General features: G+C 41.4%; 4 protein-coding genes across 4 annotated transcripts; 1 reads left to right on the forward strand and 3 right to left on the reverse strand.

Annotated features, from left to right (window-relative positions):
* Positions 1 to 256: 256 nt before the first annotated feature.
* bckdha (branched chain keto acid dehydrogenase E1 subunit alpha) lies at positions 257 to 5,611 on the forward strand. Its single transcript, XM_068713689.1, has 8 exons — positions 257 to 546; positions 2,200 to 2,376; positions 2,481 to 2,567; positions 2,657 to 2,765; positions 3,210 to 3,371; positions 3,498 to 3,704; positions 3,799 to 3,940; positions 4,687 to 5,611. The coding sequence occupies exons 1-8, from the start codon at positions 430 to 432 to the stop codon at positions 5,027 to 5,029; spliced, it is 1,344 nt and encodes a 447-aa protein (XP_068569790.1). The 5' UTR covers positions 257 to 429; the 3' UTR covers positions 5,030 to 5,611.
* An 87-nt stretch (positions 5,612 to 5,698) lies between these two features.
* On the reverse strand, positions 5,699 to 8,342 carry LOC137882449 (N-acetyllactosaminide beta-1,3-N-acetylglucosaminyltransferase 2-like). Its single transcript, XM_068724793.1, has 2 exons — positions 8,210 to 8,342; positions 5,699 to 7,278 (listed from the first exon to the last, which is right to left on the reverse strand). The coding sequence occupies exon 2, from the start codon at positions 7,221 to 7,223 to the stop codon at positions 5,937 to 5,939; it is 1,287 nt and encodes a 428-aa protein (XP_068580894.1). The 5' UTR covers positions 7,224 to 7,278; positions 8,210 to 8,342; the 3' UTR covers positions 5,699 to 5,936.
* A 783-nt stretch (positions 8,343 to 9,125) lies between these two features.
* LOC137874767 (N-acetyllactosaminide beta-1,3-N-acetylglucosaminyltransferase 2-like) lies at positions 9,126 to 11,786 on the reverse strand. The gene is made up of 2 exons (XM_068713700.1): positions 11,707 to 11,786; positions 9,126 to 11,267 (listed from the first exon to the last, which is right to left on the reverse strand). Exon 2 carries the CDS (start codon positions 11,210 to 11,212, stop codon positions 9,926 to 9,928), a length of 1,287 nt encoding a protein of 428 aa, XP_068569801.1. The 5' UTR covers positions 11,213 to 11,267; positions 11,707 to 11,786; the 3' UTR covers positions 9,126 to 9,925.
* Positions 11,787 to 13,667: 1,881 nt separating this feature from the next.
* Positions 13,668 to 18,991, reverse strand: napab (N-ethylmaleimide-sensitive factor attachment protein, alpha b). The gene is made up of 11 exons (XM_068713712.1): positions 18,790 to 18,991; positions 17,478 to 17,557; positions 17,251 to 17,367; positions 16,831 to 16,877; positions 16,629 to 16,706; positions 16,451 to 16,506; positions 16,181 to 16,265; positions 15,980 to 16,084; positions 15,825 to 15,893; positions 15,228 to 15,278; positions 13,668 to 14,807 (listed from the first exon to the last, which is right to left on the reverse strand). The coding sequence occupies exons 1-11, from the start codon at positions 18,885 to 18,887 to the stop codon at positions 14,706 to 14,708; spliced, it is 888 nt and encodes a 295-aa protein (XP_068569813.1). The 5' UTR covers positions 18,888 to 18,991; the 3' UTR covers positions 13,668 to 14,705.
* Between the last annotated feature and the right edge of the window lie 538 nt (positions 18,992 to 19,529).

The raw sequence follows: 19,529 nt of genomic DNA on the forward strand, positions 1-19,529 counted from the left end.
AAAGGTTAATTAAACGAATATGTTCTGTATTTAACCCCTTTACATATGTATCATGCTTACCATGTGGTATGTAACGTTACCCAGCAGTACATAAAGTAGTTGTAATTATCCCCACCTTTACGAGCTGAAATATTAAAGTGATGATTTCTTCCACTGCTCTCGGTTCCCTTACTAAATACTGCTAAGTGCTTTTGGTCACCTTGACTCTTAATGTGAAGGAGTGACCGGATGTCATCATTGTTGTGGTTGACTCGACTCGGTAGCTATTCGCCCTGCAAGTGTTATTGTGGATGCGAGTGTCAGTGCTGCGGACTGAAAAACGATCAAACTGTTCCTGTTAGCTCGTTCTGTCCCGTGAATCTAACATATATACTGTAGCGTGTAACGTTCCTGACGAGCTTGTGCACAAGCTAACTGTGGACTGTCCCGATGGCGGCGGCTGTGAGGAGTATAAACAAAATGTATGGAGTGTGCTTCAATGCTGCTCGTCAGACGACAGGACTGAAGGCATTTAGGCTGCTTCAACACAGAGCCTTCAGAGTCGGTGTAAGTCTGAACAAGGGCAACATTGCTGCGTTGTAACGTTACTGTTCGATAGCTGGGGTTAGCTTAATAACTCGGAAGGTCGCTTTAGCAACCAGGGGGTTATTGGAAGAGTCATCTGATTTTGGCCCTAAATCTAAACTCGCGTTGTCACGTTAAATTATTAGCCACGAGATAGTTAAGTGCAGATATGAAATAGCAAATTGTTGTGTTTATGGTTAGGAGTAGAAATGTTTAAAGTTGGTGATCCATCAAGGATTCTTGACTGAACGTTATCGCGATTGGTTGTGAGCCAGCTAGCTTAGCGTTAGCTGACAACCTTGCCGAAACTAACTTAGCGTTATTTATCTACCGATCCTCCAACGCATCCTTATGAAGCTCAACCTGAAGGTGTCAACATGTTTGTGAATATATATGTTTTAACATGTAACCAGCAGCTTGACTGACACTGGTGCACCTTGTGTTTGTTGTTGTGACTGAAACTTCGGTAGCTAAGCTAGGTAGTTAGCTGGCTGTCTAAAGCTTTAGCTTAACTGCTTTCCCATTGGTCGAGCTAAGGGGCGTGAGGATAGAACTTCCGTCTTCAAGTTCAACTTGAAGTGGAAATACCTTCACCAAAACAAACATAACATTTAAACTGTTATTGTCGACTCCCATGAAATTAACATTAATTTGCTGGCGTTATTTGTGTTGTACTGCCACACGTAGTACGTGCGTCACAACAAATAATATTTTCTATAGTGTAGATAATGATGGAAAACTGTTAAAAAATAAAACATGTTGTATTTTTATTCCTATAAATGTATTTTTATTCCTATAAATGTATTTTGAGTCATAAATGAAGTGTCACAATGTGATACTCAAGAAGTAACTATATTTATTCAAGTGCTTGTACAATTTTGAGGTACTTGTATTACTACTACTTTATTCATCTACTCCTTTTCACTTTAAAAGTAAATATAGTACGTTTTGCTCCAGTACATTTATTTGATTCATTATTAGTTACTAGTTACTTTGTAGATTTAGATTAACACAAAATTCAAATCAACTAATACATGTACAACAATGTACACATTAATGCATCACTAATCATAATCCAGTTCTGATATATTTTATTCTGAAATGGGCCATTCTGTATAATGAGTACTATTACTGTGGGCACTTCCTGCATTCAAATAATAAGCTAATACTTTTGTAGTGTGAATGCAGGACTTTTACTTATAACAGTCTTTTAACACTAGTATTGCTACTTTTACTTCAGTAAAATATCAATACTTACACCATTCTAACAATTCCACCTCTGGTGATGATTCTGCATATCTGCACCTTAAATCTGGCATCCATACATTCATCTTGTATATTCTTATTACCAAAATGGCATATTATCATTTTTATTATAAAGCCAGGTACTGTACAGTATTAATATAGAATTGGGACAGCATCTCATCAAATCCCCTGTTTAAAGCTGAAACATGTTGAATCTCAAAACACACAATCAGTGACTAACAACTATTGCAGCAAGTCTTTGAAACAGGAAATGTGGCTATATTGTTAGGAGAAATCTGACTCGACCATTGTGGTGTCTATTTTAGAGATGGGCCCTGGCTTTGCCTAAGTGATGTTATTAATAAACAATGCTTGTATTCAATCTTTCAGGCCGTGCACCGGCAGCAACCCTTTGACGCATCACTGGAAAAGCCACAGTTCCCTGGAGCCTCAGCCGAGTTTGTGGATCAGCTTGAGTTCATCCAGCCCAATGTCATCTCTGGGATCCCAGTGTACCGGGTGATGGACAGGCAGGGCAACATCATCAACCCCTCTGAAGACCCTCAAGTACGGTCATCCTGCCTCCGCCCCTGGTATTTCAAAGTGGCACCATAACCTCCACTCATCATACCTCATCCGTTGGTTGTTTTGTGTGTTTCTTCCCTGCTCAGCTCTCCAAAGAGACAGTTTTGAACTTTTATCAGAAGATGACTCTGCTGAACACAATGGACCGCATTCTTTATGAGTCACAGAGACAGGTGAGGGTTTTTTTCGCTTGAACGCCCCGGTTGAACAGGGAAACAGTTGAAGAATTTTGCGCAGGCGTGTTAACTTGTTTCTCTTACAGGGTCGGATTTCCTTCTACATGACCAACTATGGTGAAGAGGGCACGCATATTGGTAGCGCTGCTGCTCTTGACCCAAGCGACATGGTCTTCGGTCAATACAGAGAAGCTGGTGAGGACGGGACGGCGTGTGGTTTTTCCCTAAAATAGTTCCTTTTCAGATGTAGGGTTACTTCTTAAAGTTTTGATTGTGATCAAAGCAAATTGCATTTACTTTTTTCGTAGTAAAGCTCTGCTCCAGGGCTTGTTAGGCAATGTTTTCCAAAGAAGTGTGCCAGTGACCGCTTTGGAGCTCAATACTCACGCGACATCTGAGGCAAACAATGCTTCATTCAGACAGCAACACACCCATGTCGAAATGCGTCCATCTGTTGTTCAGTCATTTAGAAACACAATGATGTCAGTCTTTATTTCTAGATCCCATTTCGTACAGCAGTAAAAAATATAAAAGTATAAAATACATTTAGAAACAGACCAGTCAGCGAACATGTCTTCAATAAAACATAGTTATCTAAGAATCTCAACCCTCCCAACCCCCCCTTATGCTGTGCTGCAGGAGTGCTGATGTACCGCGGTTTTCCTCTGGACATGTTCATGGCTCAGTGCTACGCCAACGCCGATGACCTCGGCAAGGGCCGGCAGATGCCTGTGCACTATGGCTCCAAAGATCTGAACTTCGTCACCATCTCCTCTCCTCTGGCCACTCAGATTCCTCAGGGTGAGTGTGTGTTTACCCCGTCTGTCCGTACACACACACACACACACACACACACACACACACACACACACACACACACACACACACACCTGTAAATATACATTCATGTCTTTGTGTCCATTCCAGCGGCCGGAGCTGCATACGCCATCAAGAGAGAGAACATGAACCGTGCCGTTATCTGTTACTTCGGCGAGGGAGCGGCCAGCGAAGGGGACGCACACGCCGGCTTCAACTTCTCCGCCACCCTGGAGTGCCCGCTGATATTCTTCTGTCGTAACAACGGCTACGCCATCTCCACCCCCACCAACGAGCAGTACAGGGGCGACGGCATCGGTGAGAAGCCTCGGCATGGTTTCCTGCAGCGTCCGATTTGAAGTCCTCAGCCGCTCTCATGAACACACTTTTCGTTCTTTCTCCGACTGAACAGCCGCTCGTGGGCCGGGGTATGGCATGCTGTCCATCCGCGTCGATGGTAACGATGTGTTTGCCGTGTACAACGCTACAAAGGAGGCGCGGCGCAGAGCCGTGGCCGAGAACCAGCCCTTCCTCATTGAAGCGATGACCTACAGGTTAGTTGAGCACACGTTAAGCCTGCGTGAATGAAGGTAATAAAGTAACACGGAAGTTCCAAGACGGCAACAACTTGATTACTCCAACCGTGTCGACATCATCGCTTCACTCCTGCCGCGTTACCCTTCACCCTAAATCCCCGGGCACAACCCAGCTCACTAGAGGGAACTTAAAGTCGCTCAGAGCCTTCACCAAGAGGCACTTCACTTACACTTTCTTGTTCTTTCCTACATTTTCTACATTATGTTCATGCTTGTTGAACAGGTGTATAAAAGTATTGGCTTTATACGTGCAAAAGTTTCCTTGAACTTACGGTAACAAGCCTAGTTGTCAACTGGAGTAATCTTCACTTCACCTGGTTCACTTCACTTTGTCCGCACTGACTTCTGTGTCTATGGTCATGTTTGTGGAGAGCTCCTGCACAGCAGGGAGAGGCTTCAGTGAGATAATGTATACTAGTCTTTATGCCCGGGGCCCGTGTAATACCGGGTTTAGGCAACCATCTCTAAAAAAAAAAAATTCTGAGTTATAAAAAAAATTGTTCATGAAATTATTAGATTTGTATCTTGTATATTAAAAGTACTTATTTGGGAAGCATTCAAATTTAAGGGAGTGGATTAGGTGACAATTTAAAAAGGGTTGCAATTTTAACAAAATGCTTCTTGACAAGGAACATTTGATGAGTTGTAGAAAATGCGCTCCCCCTAAAATGCTGTAGTAATTAAGAATTCCGCTCATTCCTCAGAATTGGCCACCACAGCACCAGTGACGACAGTTCGGCCTACCGCTCGGTGGACGAGGTGAACTACTGGGACAAGCAGGACCATCCCATCTCCAGGCTGAGACATTACATGACGGCCCGTGGCTGGTGGAGCGAGGACGACGAAAGGAGCTGGCGGAAGCAGTCTCGCAAGACGGTGATGGAGGCATTCGAGAAGGCCGAGAAGCGCCTCAAGCCCAATCCCGAGCTGATGTTTACCGACGTGTACCAGGAGATGACGCCCAATCTGAACAAGCAGAGAGATTCCATGTGGAGGCACGTGCAGCAGTACAAAGAGCACTACCCACTTGACCAGTTTGTTAAATAACTGCATTCACAAGATGGAACGAGTTTTGATTTGGTGACTTAATGTGGGTGAGGATTGGGAATTGGATTAACTGCTGCACACTTTTACTGTATTCATAAAAGTATAGATTTGATATGACGTGTCATTTCTTTGAGGAAGAGGAGAAAAGATTGCGCTTTCAAAAACTATTGTACTTCACGCCTATGGGTTTTGGTGCCTTAAGTTAACAGATATACTGTCAGTAGTCAAGCTCCTCTATAAATGCTATATCACATTTGAATTACTGTAATTACAAGGTCACCAATGTTTTTTTTTTTAAAGTGTAGCAAAAACAGCTGGTGCAGTTTGAATACAAGAGAAACGTACAAATCGAGCAATAAACAGTGGAAGTTCGCCCTTGTGTACGTTCCCTCTTCCTGTATGTGTCCTCCAGTGATCATGGTATTTAACAGGTTTCCTTGTGTATCTTGAGGTGACTGAATAACTGTTCTAGAACTTTCCTTTTTGAATGATTTTAGTCTACACACCCAAATTTTAGATGGGTCTGTACACTTATGTTACATCTTTGGTGTTTTGTGGAAAATAAACGGTGAAACTTTCAAACGTCTTGGTTGAATTAGTTTTTATTCAAAAAGGAAGTTAGGCCAATGACAGATCTAAAGATTGTTCTATTTGACTTGGTGACAAATCTTGACCCCTGATGCTGAAATTCACACTTAAACTGCTGAATGCTTCTTCCATTTTTTTCAAGGTTCTATCCGATCACGAAACGCAGATATAACTTTTAAATACAAGTGCAGTAACAGAACTGCTCTTTTTGTTCATGCTGGAAGTTTGAATCCATACAAGATGTAAAAAGTAGTAGAAACCCCTCAATTACATTTTTTTTTTCTTTTTAATTGCTGCATCTTTTGGTCACCAGTCCTGTTCAACAAGTCAACAAGGGGTTGTGAATGCCCTTCCACAACTTCTTCATTTGCAGTGGGGAGCGCCGGTGAATCAGAATAAGTTTTTTATTCACACACAGATTCTCACGATTCTGCTCCATGATGTCAAAAGTCTGAAAGTTTGCGTTTGCCTCAGGAGAAATCCCCAAAGCCTTAAAGCACATCCCAGCGTAGACATCGTCGATGGGGAAGAAAGGAATGACACGTGAAGCTGAATAGAGGGGTTGCAGCAACGCTCCAGAGATAATAAAACCACCTCCACCAGCATAAGCAGGGTATAGGCCGTCATAGAAGCTCAGAGGAATGTAGTATTTGTTTTGATGGTCCCTGAGGGGACTTGCTTTGCTTATGACATGTCCAGCATACAACTGAGAGGCCTTCGAAGGGTCTAGAGACTGCAGGTAGCTGAGTAATGTTGGTGTGTTGACAAATACGTCATCATCCCCACTAAACACAAAAGAGGCTGTAGGACAGTATTTCACAGTCCACTGGAGAAACATGTTCATTTTGAGCGTCAGGTTCAAGAGGGATTCATGGAAGTCCCACTGCAGGAGGTCCCCAAAGTGTCTTGCTTCAAATGACAGCAGAGAGCTGAGGTCAGGGTCCTCCAGTGGGGAGCTACCCAGCAGAAACACAGTGTGCACCCTCAGTCCATGTTGATACACCCCTTCTCGACCCCAGGTCTCCCGCACCGCCTGTCTCCGCTCAAAGTTTCTAGGACTTGACTTGATAGTAAAAAGCAGAAAGGTCTGGTTGTCTTCTTTCCCTTCAGCAGAGATGCACTTGTTGGGTTGATTGAACAGGACTGGAGGGGACCTGCAGTTCATGCCCTGCAAAAAGTCCTGAAATAAGACCGGGTAGGAGGGGAAGTCGTGGACATTGGTTTGCAGATGATCTTGATTCGTCTGCCTGCAGAGAGACCAATCTGAGTCATGTCCGAAAGGATTTTCTCCCTTGGCCCGATTCCTGAGGGCTGAGTACAGCAGGCGGTTCCAGTAGGCTGCATTTTGAGGGATGGCCTGTCTGAGGCCGTCAGAAACAGACACATTGAGGACAACAGGGGGAGGAAAGGTGAGTCTCTCCTGTTTGGACGGTTGTGTTTTCACTGTTTCATCTCTGTTGTGGACCTGGAGGCTGGGATCCTTCAGGAGGTCCTCTAGTCCCGCACTGAGACTGTCGGTCGTCTCTAGGTGTAGAGCCGAGTAGAAGAAGATCAGAAATAAGGTGACGAAGAGAACCAAAGCACTGAGGGTTTTAATAGGTCTCATTGGCTCGAGGTGAGTAAACCAAGCAGTGTGGCGTTGTCCTCAGATTACACAGACTCTGTCAGCAGATGACAAAAAATGACAGCACACCTTAATGTTAATCAACACATTACAAACTTTACAGTCTTGAACCTAAACAGAAATTAACAATTAGATTCAATAAATATGGAAATGAATACAAATCGTGAATTATACTGCCAGATATTCCTGTTGTTTTGTCAAACCTCACTTCATGAGCTATCATAATGAAAGAATACTTGTTGCATTTTAAAGTTTATAGAATGTAGTACAGCAACCCAATATAAAGCAATACTATATAAAGGGCTGATGAGACAGTTTGCCACAGGACAAAATAAATACATAATTAAACTAAAGAAAAGAAAGCTGCACACCAAATATTATAGAATGCCATTTACTATCTTTCCATATCTTCCTACATCTTAGCCACCTCCCTGCCAAGAAGACATAAGGGAAACGTGTTTGTACTTTCGTTGATGGAGCAGTACCCCACCAGCACGTTTTGGAATACAGCTGATCTGCTTTCAATAACTGGGAGTTACTGTTAAATTGGAAATATCCTTCTGCTTGAATTTGCCGCAAGCGATATGGTCTGTAGCTTTTCCGTTGAGATGCACCTGAACATGCCTTTCTCCCTGGTGTTTAATTAGGAGCAAGCTGGCTTTGCATAAACAACGCTGCAGTAGAATAATGAGGGGGTCATGAAACAGCGTGACAAATAAACACCTGAGATCTATGATTTAAGGCAACATTAAAAGGACACCTTAAATTGCATTTTTGCTAAGTTATGTTCCCCTTAGTTTAATGTTTCACACGTGTTAACGGATTTCATTTATGTATCAAAATTCCATCGACCAGCAAATACTTCACAAACAGGCACTGTGAAGACACCTGAGCGGCAGGCGAGACTCTTAACCCTGTGTTAAAAACAAATAAAATCAGTTGAATTCTCGATGTTGTAAAATACTTACTTTAACCCAAGATGACCTCCCACCGAACAGAAGCTGAAGCATACGTCTGAAGTTGCAGAAGAACGAAATAGTATCCACGAAGGCTTCAGATCCTACAGACAAAAGGTGGACTGGTGCAAAACCCGTATCAATTAGTTTGCAACTCCATTTTTTTCTTCACCGGAATTTGGGAGGCGATGTAAATACATGCAGGTGCAGGTCTGAGCATTTGATCAGGTGATCACCGCCAACCGAGGAGCCGGCTGATGGAGGCCACGCCCAGGATGCTGCGCGTCTGATAGGTTCATTCAAACGTTTGACAGGAAACATCGCTGATGTACAAATTATTTAAGACCAATTGTTTCCTGACCAAGTCACCAGAAAATTAATTGACAATGCCTTTTAAAAGCATGAATTTGTCTTCCCTCAAATCTAACTAGTCACATCCTGAGAACTTTGCAGAATAAGGCAAAGTGGGTATTTGCCGTGGAATCACCTCGGAAACTCTTGACCTCTCTGCTTGAGGAGCCCTGCAGCCGAGATGAAGTGCTGTTTGATTAGAGGCGCCCTGATATGACCTACAGCATAGTTGAGGACTCAAACGTACCACAGACCAATATGTGTGCCCTTTGGCATTTGGTCAGTTAATTCTATTCATACCTATAAGAGTATCATTTTTAGAGCATTGAGATGAGCGGATTAAAAAGGTAAAAAACAAATACTGCATATATATATATATATATATATATATATATATATATATATATATATATATATATATATATATATATAGATAGATAGACCTATGATAGGACACTGGTGTCAGTCCAGTGTCCTATCATAGGAATTTTAATAAAACTAAATATATGACTGAAGAAAAATAAAATTAAACGAAACAAAGCTGCACACCAAATATTATAGAATGCCATTTATTGAACTATCTTACCTCTCTTCCTACATCTTAACTTAACAGCGCCAAAACTGTCCCTGCTAAGAGGACATAATATGATAAAACTGTCCTTGATGGAACTGCTGATCTAACCCAACGTTCTAGACAGAAACACAACAAAAGTCCTATGAACCCATAAAACAAGCAAATTAAACAAGCTTGTGTCATCCATACACCTTCATTGATAATGTACTAAATAAACTGACACACTAGACTGAAATTAATAATGGTTTTGGAGGAGCCTTGACAAAATCACCAGGAGAGTACATGAGCACAGTGTTCAGATCAGAAAAGCTGATGTATTGCATTTCGTGCAGACAGTTTTTTCAGCCTGTTTAGTTATGACAGAAAAAAAGCACATATTATACCATAACAAAAAACAAGAAAACACACTTGAGAAACAACTCCTATACAGCGGGAAAAGGCTGCTCTTGTTTTCTCATCTTTACCAAACCTTGCAAATGTTCACAAAGGTGATGAGCATCAGAAATACACCCTGGGGGTGAAAAAAAACTGAAATGCCAAAACAGGCTGTAATACACTGTCTGCATGACTACAAGCATTACAAAATTAACTAGTAAAGCAATTTCTGAAGGAAGTTAGTTCATGCTGGAAGTTTGAGTCCATACAAAGATGTCAAAAGTAGTAGAAAACCCTCAATTACATTTCCTCCCAAATCATTGTGAAAAAGGACAATGATACGACATGGCTTAAATATGTCACTGAAGTCAATGTTTCCTCTTTTTTTTTTTTTTTTTATTGTTGCATCTTTTGGTCACCAGTCCTGTTCAACAAGTCAACAAGGGGTTGTGAATGCCCTTCCACAACTTCTTCATTTGCAGTGGGGAGCGCCGGTGAATCAGAATAAGTTTTTTATTTACACACAAATTCTCACGATGCTGCTCCATGATGTCAAAAGTCTGAAAGTTTGTGTTTGCCTCAGGAGAAATCCCCAAAGCCTTAAAGCACATCCCAGCGTAGACATCGTCGATGGGGAAGAAAGGAATGACACGTGAAGCTGAATAGAGGGGTTGCAGCAACGCTCCAGAGATAATAAAACCACCTCCACCAGCATAAGCAGGGTATAGGCCGTCATAGAAGCTCAGAGGAATGTAGTATTTGTTTTGATGGTCCCTGAGGGGACTTGCTTTGCTTATGACATGTCCAGCATACAACTGAGAGGCCTTCGAAGGGTCTAGAGACTGCAGGTAGCTGAGTAATGTTGGTGTGTTGACAAATACGTCATCATCCCCACTAAACACAAAAGAGGCTGTAGGACAGTATTTCACAGTCCACTGGAGAAACATGTTCATTTTGAGCGTCAGGTTCAAGAGGGATTCATGGAAGTCCCACTGCAGGAGGTCCCCAAAGTGTCTTGCTTCAAATGACAGCAGAGAGCTGAGGTCAGGGTCCTCCAGTGGGGAGCTACCCAGCAGAAACACAGTGTGCACCCTCAGTCCATGTTGATACACCCCTTCTCGACCCCAGGTCTCCCGCACCGCCTGTCTCCGCTCAAAGTTTCTAGGACTTGACTTGATAGTAAAAAGCAGAAAGGTCTGGTTGTCTTCTTTCCCTTCAGCAGAGATGCACTTGTTGGGTTGATTGAACAGGACTGGAGGGGACCTGCAGTTCATGCCCTGCAAAAAGTCCTGAAATAAGACCGGGTAGGAGGGGAAGTCGTGGACATTGGTTTGCAGATGATCTTGATTCGTCTGCCTGCAGAGAGACCAATCTGAGTCATGTCCGAAAGGATTTTCTCCCTTGGCCCGATTCCTGAGGGCTGAGTACAGCAGGCGGTTCCAGTAGGCTGCATTTTGAGGGATGGCCTGTCTGAGGCCGTCAGAAACAGACACATTGAGGACAACAGGGGGAGGAAAGGTGAGTCTCTCCTGTTTGGACGGTTGTGTTTTCACTGTTTCATCTCTGTTGTGGACCTGGAGGCTGGGATCCTTCAGGAGGTCCTCTAGTCCCGCACTGAGACTGTCGGTCGTCTCTAGGTGTAGAGCCGAGTAGAAGAAGATCAGAAATAAGGTGACGAAGAGAACCAAAGCACTGAGGGTTTTAATAGGTCTCATTGGCTCGAGGTGAGTAAACCAAGCAGTGTGGCGTTGTCCTCAGATTACACAGACTCTGTCAGCAGATGACAAAAAATGACAGCACACCTTAATGTTAATCAACACATTACAAACTTTACAGTCTTGAACCTAAACAGAAATTAACAATTAGATTCAATAAATATGGAAATGAATACAAATCGTGAATTATACTGACAGATATTCCTGTTGTTTTGTCAAACCTCACATCAAGAGCTATCATAATGAAAGAATACTTGTTGCACATTAAAGTTAATAGAGTGTAGTGCAGCAACCCGATAAAGGGCTGATAAGACAGTTTGCCACAGGACAACTTTAAAAAAAATGTTGAAGAACCAGTTCGATCAGCCAGACCGCTAAGTTTACCGAATGTGAATACTTTGTATTTATATATGAATGTTTTAACACATTTTTACAGATTTCATTAATGTATAGAAAATTGTAAAATTTGATTAACCAGCAAAGACTTTACTTACATGCACACCACGTTACTCAGATTGAGGCTCTTAACCTGGAGTTAAAGAAGGATTTTCAAACAAACTGCCGCAGAAACTTGTTTATTCCGCTGGAAGAAAACTGTCCACTCACCAAGTCAGTACAGGCCTCCACATTCTTGTTCTTCATAGGCATCTAGAAATTTCGGGTTGGATAAAAACAATTATGCTATACATCAGAAAGGCTGCATATAGACAGAAATACACCCTGAGGGTAAACAAACTGAAATGCCAAAACAACAGGCTGTAATACACTGTCTGCATGACTACAAGCAATACAAAATGAACTAAAGAAATTTCTGGAGAAATTTAATTTATGCCAGAAGTTTGAGTCCATACAAGATGTCAAAAGTATTAGAAAACCCTCAATTACATTTCCTCCAGCTGAATCATTGTGAAAAAGGACAATGATACGACATGGCTTAAATATGTCGCTAAAGTCAATGTTTCCTCTTTTTTGTGGCATCTTTTAGTCGCCACTGCTGTTCAACAAGTCAACAGAGGGGTTGTGAACGCCCAACCACAACTTCTTCATTTAAATAGAAGAAGATCAGAAATAAGTTGACGAAAAGAACGAAAGCACAATGAAAGCACACCTTAATGTTAATCAACACATTACAAACTTTACAGTCTTGAACCTAAACAGAAATTAACAATTAGATTCAATAAATATGGAAATGAATACAAATCGTGAATTATACTGACAGATATTCCTGTTGTTTTGTCAAACCTCACATCAAGAGCTATCATAATGAAAGAATACTTGTTGCACATTAAAGTTAATAGAGTGTAGTGCAGCAACCCGATAAAGGGCTGATAAGACAGTTTGCCACAGGACAACTTTAAAAAAAATGTTGAAGAACCAGTTCGATCAGCCAGACCGCTAAGTTTACCGAATGTGAATACTTTGTATTTATATATGAATGTTTTAACACATTTTTACAATTTCATTAATGTATAGAAAATTGTAAAATTTGATTAACCAGCAAAGACTTTACTTACATGCACACCAAGTTACACAGATTGAGGCTCTTAACCTGGAGTTAAAGAAGGATTTTCAAACAAACTGCAGCAGAAACTTGTTTCCAGTGAGGCTTGTTTGGTGGCTTTAAAGACAGCTTTGTTGTTGTCTCTTGCTTCAGCTAAACGAGTATCTACTTTGACAGAACCAAATGCTGTAGGAAAAGTGACCAGCTCTTTGTGTCTTAGGTAAAGAACCACTTGGGGAAGCAAAGCAGAGGCTCTCTCACTGGATTGTGGGGGCTATCGCTTTAGCCTATAGCTCTAAGTAGTTGCAGCCACCAGAGAGGCCGCATGCTCATTCTACCAGGGGTCTCTCTACCTCATGGGCCCTTTTCAGAGGGATCTCCATTCAGGAGATTTGTGCTGCTGCAATTTGGGCCTCGCCACACACCGTCGCCAGGTTCTACACTCTTGATAATACAGCTTCCCCATTTGCCCATTCGGTGCATAGTGTGGCTAAACCACGGTAAGGCTAACTTAAGAACAGTTGGTTCCTCAGTAAGATCGGCTCAGCAATCCGGGAGTCAGTATTTTCCCAATGTGAGACAGGAAACGAATGCTATGAAAGAGAACTTTAGGTTACTTGCGCAACCCCAGTTCTCTGAATAGCATGAGTGAGTGTCTCACCAGACCACCCTCCTTGCTCATTCGTAGCGAGGAAGAGGTGAGCATTTTTGAATGACTGGCAGCATAGCGTCAAGTTCTTTTATAAGGGGAGGGCCTCCACCTTGACGCTGACGTGCCTAGTTCCAGCAAATCCTGGCTGGCAGAATGCAATAGGAGCTTCTGATGAGGTCACGCCGTCGGCGTTCCCAATGTGAGACACTCACTCGTGCTACACAAAGAACCAGGGTTACACGAGTAACCTAAAGTTCTGAGCATTAGACCAGGTGACCATATCAAATAGGGGAGCAGGTAGGTGGAGCCCACGCCCAGGATGCGTTACATCTGAGACATGTTTATTTGAACGTTTGACAGGAAACATGAGTGACGTACAAAATCTTTACGACCAATTGTCTCTTGACAAAATCACCAGGAGAGTACATGAGCACAGTGTTCAGATCAGAAAAGCTGATGTATTGCATTTTGTGCAGGCAGTTTTTTCAGCCTGTTTAGTTATGACAGAAAAAAGCACATATTATACAATAACAAAAAACAAGAAAACACACTTGAGAAACAACTCCTATGCAGCGGGAAAAGGCTGCTCTTGTTTTCTCATCTTTACCAAACCTTGCAAATGTTCACAAAGGTGATGAGCATCTTTCACCTTCGTTTGTCAAGTAAAAGCACTTTAAACAATTTGCAAATTAATTGATAATGCTTCTAAAAGCAAGATTTTTATGTTTTTCCTCAAATCTGGCAACTCCCATCCTGAGAACTTTGCAGAATAAGGCAAAGTGGGTATCTGCCGTGGAATCACCTCAGAAACTCTTGGCCTCTCTGCTTGAGGAGCTCTGCAGCTGAGATGAAGTGCTGTTAATTAAAGGCGCCCTGATATGACCTACAGTATACTCGAGTACTCAAAAGTACCAAAGACCAATGTGTGTGATTTTTATAGTCATTCTCAAGCACATTCTGGAAAAACATATTCTTTAGATCCACATTTATAAATTGACATCCTCTCAAACATTTTATAACAAGAAAAATTAAATACAATTTTTATTTCATAAGTGTGCTGGTATTATTATTTTGTATTGGGCCAATTCCTGGATCATAACAGTAGACAACTAACATAGTATTCATACCTATAAGAGAATCATTTTTGAGCTGAGCGGATTAAAAAGGCAAGAATAAATACTGCAGATGGTGGGAAAGAAACACAGCATCTGTGAGGGAATCTAAGGGGCTAATGGTCAAACAATTCAGATTGCTGCTAGAATGGAAGTGAGAGGCTCCGGGCAAAAAAGAAGGATGCAAGTCGGTTGCTGAGGGCTTGAGGTCACGAGCAGGTAGGGAAGTCAGCGAAGGTCGCTCTCATCGTCCTGTATGGTCTTCTTGATGCGGAGAAGCATGGTGGTGAGCCACTGGTCCAACCGTGAAATGGTGTCGAATTCCTTCACCTGCAAATGAGTAGTAAATATTAACACAATTCCCCACACCCAGTGTGTCACCTACTGTATATTTACAGCCAGGGCCATAAATATTTGGACTGTGACACAATTTTTCTTATTTTGCCTCTTTATGCAACTCCAATGGATTTGAAATGAAGCAGTCAATATGTGGGTGCAGTGTAGACTTTCAGCTTTAATTCAATGGATATAACAATAATATCACATTACCCGTTTAGGAATTACAGCCATTGTTACACAGCCTCCCACATTTATTTATTTGTATGTATGCACTGTATGTATGCACTGTATGTATGTATGAATGTGTCTATAGACCTAGAAACACTGTAGGACACCGGTGTCAAGCCAGGATTTTCCAACAAACTGCTGCAGAAACTCGTTTATTCTGTTGAAAGGAAACTGTCCACTCACCGAGTCAGTATAGGCCTCCACGTTCTGTTCTTCATAGGCATCTAGAAGTTTCTGGTTGGATAAAAACAATAATGCTGTACATCAGAAAGGCTGCCTATAGATGGAAATACACCCCAGGGGTAAAAAAAAACCCAACCACTGAGATGCCAAAACAACCGGCTATAATACACTGTCTGCATGACTGCTGGCATTACAAAATAACTGATTACTTCTAGAGTTTTTTTAAACACCAGCATGGCTTTCTTATTCTAGTCAGAATTGTTGGGGGCGGGCTTTAACTGTGCTGGTGCTTTTGTAATATTATGCTGGGGGATGAAATGGTTTTGGAGGAGCATTTAAGCATGAGGCTTAATACAATCCAACTTTTGTTTTCCGTTACTGGCACGTAAAAGTTAGCAAGTCATCAACAGTTCTCATCAAAAACAAAAAAAGAGACCAGAGCAGGAGGGAAGCGGTCGTTAAGTTGTAAGAACTATCTCAGTAGTAAGTCAAGTTAAACTGCTCTCCATCCTCCTCGTCCCTCTATATCTAGAGGATTATTCAATGTTGGTTTTGTTTGTTTGTGGATTTTAACTCTTAAACAACACCAAAGCATACCTTCAACAGCTTGCATTCCCGTGAGTCTGAAAAGGCCGGAAACATCTCTTCATACTTCTGCACAGCAAGCTGGGCGACAAGAGGGTGAATGTTAAGACAATGGCTTGTGTTGTACTTGCTGTACATGGACACAAGTTCAAGTGTTACAGCCTTACTTTTGCATTCAGCATGTCTACACAGAAGTGACAGAGCGCCGCCTTGAAGAAGTGATCCTTGGCACTGTATTTCAGAAGTGTACTGTCCATCGCATGGGTTCCAACCTAAAAATCACAAAAAGTAAAATTCATGTTGGTTTTGTTACTACAAGCGACTGAACAACATGTTGGTATGAAGGCTGCTGGTGAGCATTATCCCACCTGTTCATAGATCTCAATGGCTTTTGGGTACTGCTCCAGCTGAGCCGCGTAGGTCGCTACTTTCAGAAGGCACTTGTTTGCTGAACTGAAAAGGAAAAATCAAGAAACTTCTCAGCACACATGTATTCACAGACCTTAAGGGTCAAAGACCACAAAGTAAGTAAACACACAATCATAAAACAAAAGGTTTGAAAGGAAAATAAATTGCGTTTATATATATTTTTTTTTAAAAGCCTATAAAAACAGATATTGCTAATCTAAAATAGTCACCTGGTAGATTCTTCCCCTTTGTAATAGTCTGCTGCCTGTTCATAATGAGCAATGGCCTGCAATGGAAACAAGGTAAACAGAGCTTTACGCAAGTGAATACGACAGTTTAAAACATTATTAGCTGTTTAATTAGAAACAAGAATCGTAAAATAATAAACATGAAACACAAATATCAGACCTTGTCGATGTCAACCATCTCAGTCTCGTATATTTCAGCAATGGTGATGTGATGTTTGGCTGCGATGGTGAAGCGCCCCTATAACAAAAAAAAAAAAAAATATGAGAGAGGGGATCAACAGGGGGAGCTTCATGTTACATAAATCAATTTTTTTCCCCACATGTAATAAATTAAAGAAAGAGTTCCCCGTTAGTCCACTCACCATATCAGTGTATATCTCAATAGCTCGATTTAGGCAGTTTATGGCCTCTGTTGAGAAATAGAAGTTCATTATCATATTCAGACACATTAACAAAAAGGACAAAAGTAAACTATAATTAGAAGCAACTAGATGTGAGAAGTGCAAGGTTCAAGTCCATTTTTACAATGTCCCTGTGCCTCAAAAATGGGGACCACTGGGCTTGATGTCATAATTTATTTATGGTATTTTCTCTGGCGCAAAGTGTTTAATTGTCCACAATCCCATGTTCTAACTGCACAGTGGTTGAACTCTTCACCTGCATGATCTTAATGACATCAGAAGACACTGAATTTTAAGTATATGTGTTCACTGGAACTGGTAGAGCAGCTCGTAAAGGAAGTGGGTCACACACTCCCGAGGGTAATGATTAGTAATGATCACCTTGTGGATCTGCTTTTTTGAAGGCGTTTCCAGCGTCTATGAAGTTAGTCGCCGCATCGTGTTTGCTCTGCATCTGGAGGTGCAGGCGAGCCGCCTGGGAGAATGCATTTCCTGCAGCTGAAAATAAAATGTTGCATGTTAAGAAGGGTTGAAAGTCTGCAAAGATCTAACCAAGTAAAAGGGCAACCATTGAGCCCGTTCATCCAACCTGCACTCATCATACTTACCACACCAATTTTTGGCCATTTTGTACATGTTGGCTGCCCTCACATACATGTCACAGGCCTCTTCCGTCTTGGAGGAACCCCTGTGAGTGAAAGCACGCATGCTTAGTTAAACAAGACTCACACAAATATCAAGTCCCATAATAGTTAGACTACTACAACTAGATATTAATAATGTCAATATATTTGGGGCATGACAGAGAAGCATTCACTGCTCACTCAGTTCAAACAGGCCAAAGAAGTTCAGAAAGTAACGTTTGTATCATATATTTTAAATGATCTAATTTAACTCCCAATTGTGTTAGTTTGTTTTATTCAGTTGTCAAAATTAATAATTCGGAGCAATGCATGACAGTGAAACATGAACATCGCTTAATATGGATCATTAGTGTTATTGGTAAATTAATATGTTATGCTTTTATTATTATTACATTGCACCTTATATTATATCTTATATCCCATACTATCTTAGTTTTTTTTTAATTATTCTGTTTTACTACGTTATATTTCAATATCTATACAGAGAACATCCATTACGTAATCACATTATATATCTTTCTAGTGTATGCTGGTCATATAACTTTTTCCTAGACTTCCAGAACTTCTTTCTACTTCTAGCAACACCTGTATCCTCTGGGGATCAATAAAGGCTTCTCTTCTCTTCTCTTCTCTTCTCTTATCTTATCATCTCTTATCTTATCTAACTCTGGGAATGAATGTACGTTAAACAGAAACCTGCTTTATAAACTTTAACTGGTTTTGGACAGGTACATGCATTCTCAGTAATGTCAGTGGGTGAAGGCTATTTGTACTTAATCCGTTGCACTCTGCTATTGTAAACAAATATGATGCACATGTGATTTGCGTCAACAGACTGAGTGACCGTGCAAGACTTCCCCAGTAGATGGCGCTAGAGCCACAACACTACAATTAATACTAATGTGTCTTTAAGTTACACCAATAATTTAGATTAAAATACAAACACATTAGTACCTGGCACAATAAAGACACTGCAGCACGTGTCATTGTGTATCTGAGCCTCGTTCACTGCTATTTCAGACAGTTGTTTTCTGAGCGAAGATAACGCTACACGGAGCAAAACTGTAGCATTTACAACACTTGCATAATATTGACCACAACAACCTCAAGTTAGAAGACGTTGTAAAACATCCCAGTGTTGCAGTGGCTTTACTTCGTTTTATTTGTCCTGCCTTCAGATTTGGTGGTACGTCAAGTGGTCAGCTAACCATCTTCCGCTTAGTTGGCCTTTAGCTTTGACAAAAGTAGCTAAAGAGCAGCTAACTGACTCACTCACCCAAACATCGCTCCGAAAAACGACTGCGATGATTTCATTTTCTTTTCAGCCTCGGCCACTAAAGCCATTGCTTCCTTTTCTTTCCCGCTATTGTCCATCTTTCGTGTCACTGCTCTGATGTTGAGGAAAGACCGAGAAAATGCGAAAGTCAACAAACTTGCTAATCGGCGCTAACAGTAGCGAATTTGGTTTGTCTCGTCACGTCACCTGACACGTGACACGGGGGCTGCTGCGTTCAGGTCCTCTTCGTAAGCTCCAACTTCTCTCCTCCCAAACAACAATAACACGGCGTAGGAAATGTACTCAAAGTCATGCATTCACTATTTTACTTATGTAAAAGAACAAGTATTAGCATTAATATATACTTGTGCAAAAAATTCAAAGCACTCCTTGTGCAGAATGTGCGAGTTCATTAAAATGTTTAATAAATTATTGTGTAAAGAAGCACACAATGGAAATACTCAGGGACAAGTGCCTCAACACTGTGCTTAAAACGGTACTTTGTTACATTATAGAAATGCAAAATAATGATGCTGGTCATATGTAGGTGACTCATTTACTTCATAAGTGTAATGCATAAAGCCATACAGAAATGGGAATGAACCACAAACATATTCCCTCTTATGAACATAAGACCAGTCCTCAAACATCAGGTGCTACCTGTTTACCCTTTGAAAGGTAGCAAGGTGCTGGGTCCACAGGGCTGACACCCCCAACGTTGTTATTGTGAATAATATTGT

This window comes from Cebidichthys violaceus, unplaced genomic scaffold, assembly GCF_023349555.1.
Source record: "Cebidichthys violaceus isolate CVI_PGR_0920_01 unplaced genomic scaffold, fCebVio1.0.p SCAF_1, whole genome shotgun sequence".
Taxonomy (NCBI): domain Eukaryota; kingdom Metazoa; phylum Chordata; class Actinopteri; order Perciformes; family Stichaeidae; genus Cebidichthys; species Cebidichthys violaceus.

What these genes read in the sequence shown, in the direction of transcription:
- bckdha (XM_068713689.1), top strand. Translation starts at nt 430, where the DNA reads ATGGCGGCGGCTGTGAGGAGTATAAACAAAATGTATGGAGTGTGCTTC. An exon ending in ACCCCTCTGAAGACCCTCAA is followed by an intron (nt 2,377 to 2,480) that starts GTACGGTCATCC and finishes TTCCCTGCTCAG; the next exon opens with CTCTCCAAAGAGACAGTTTT. An exon ending in ATTGAAGCGATGACCTACAG is followed by an intron (nt 3,941 to 4,686) that starts GTTAGTTGAGCA and finishes CTCATTCCTCAG; the next exon opens with AATTGGCCACCACAGCACCA.
- LOC137882449 (XM_068724793.1), bottom strand. Translation starts at nt 7,223, where the DNA reads ATGAGACCTATTAAAACCCTCAGTGCTTTGGTTCTCTTCGTCACCTTA.
- LOC137874767 (XM_068713700.1), bottom strand. Translation starts at nt 11,212, where the DNA reads ATGAGACCTATTAAAACCCTCAGTGCTTTGGTTCTCTTCGTCACCTTA.
- napab (XM_068713712.1), bottom strand. Translation starts at nt 18,887, where the DNA reads ATGGACAATAGCGGGAAAGAAAAGGAAGCAATGGCTTTAGTGGCCGAG. An exon ending in AGATGGTTGACATCGACAAG is followed by an intron (nt 16,507 to 16,628) that starts GTCTGATATTTG and finishes TTTCCATTGCAG; the next exon opens with GCCATTGCTCATTATGAACA. An exon ending in CCATTGAGATCTATGAACAG is followed by an intron (nt 16,085 to 16,180) that starts GTGGGATAATGC and finishes TGTGATTTTTAG; the next exon opens with GTTGGAACCCATGCGATGGA.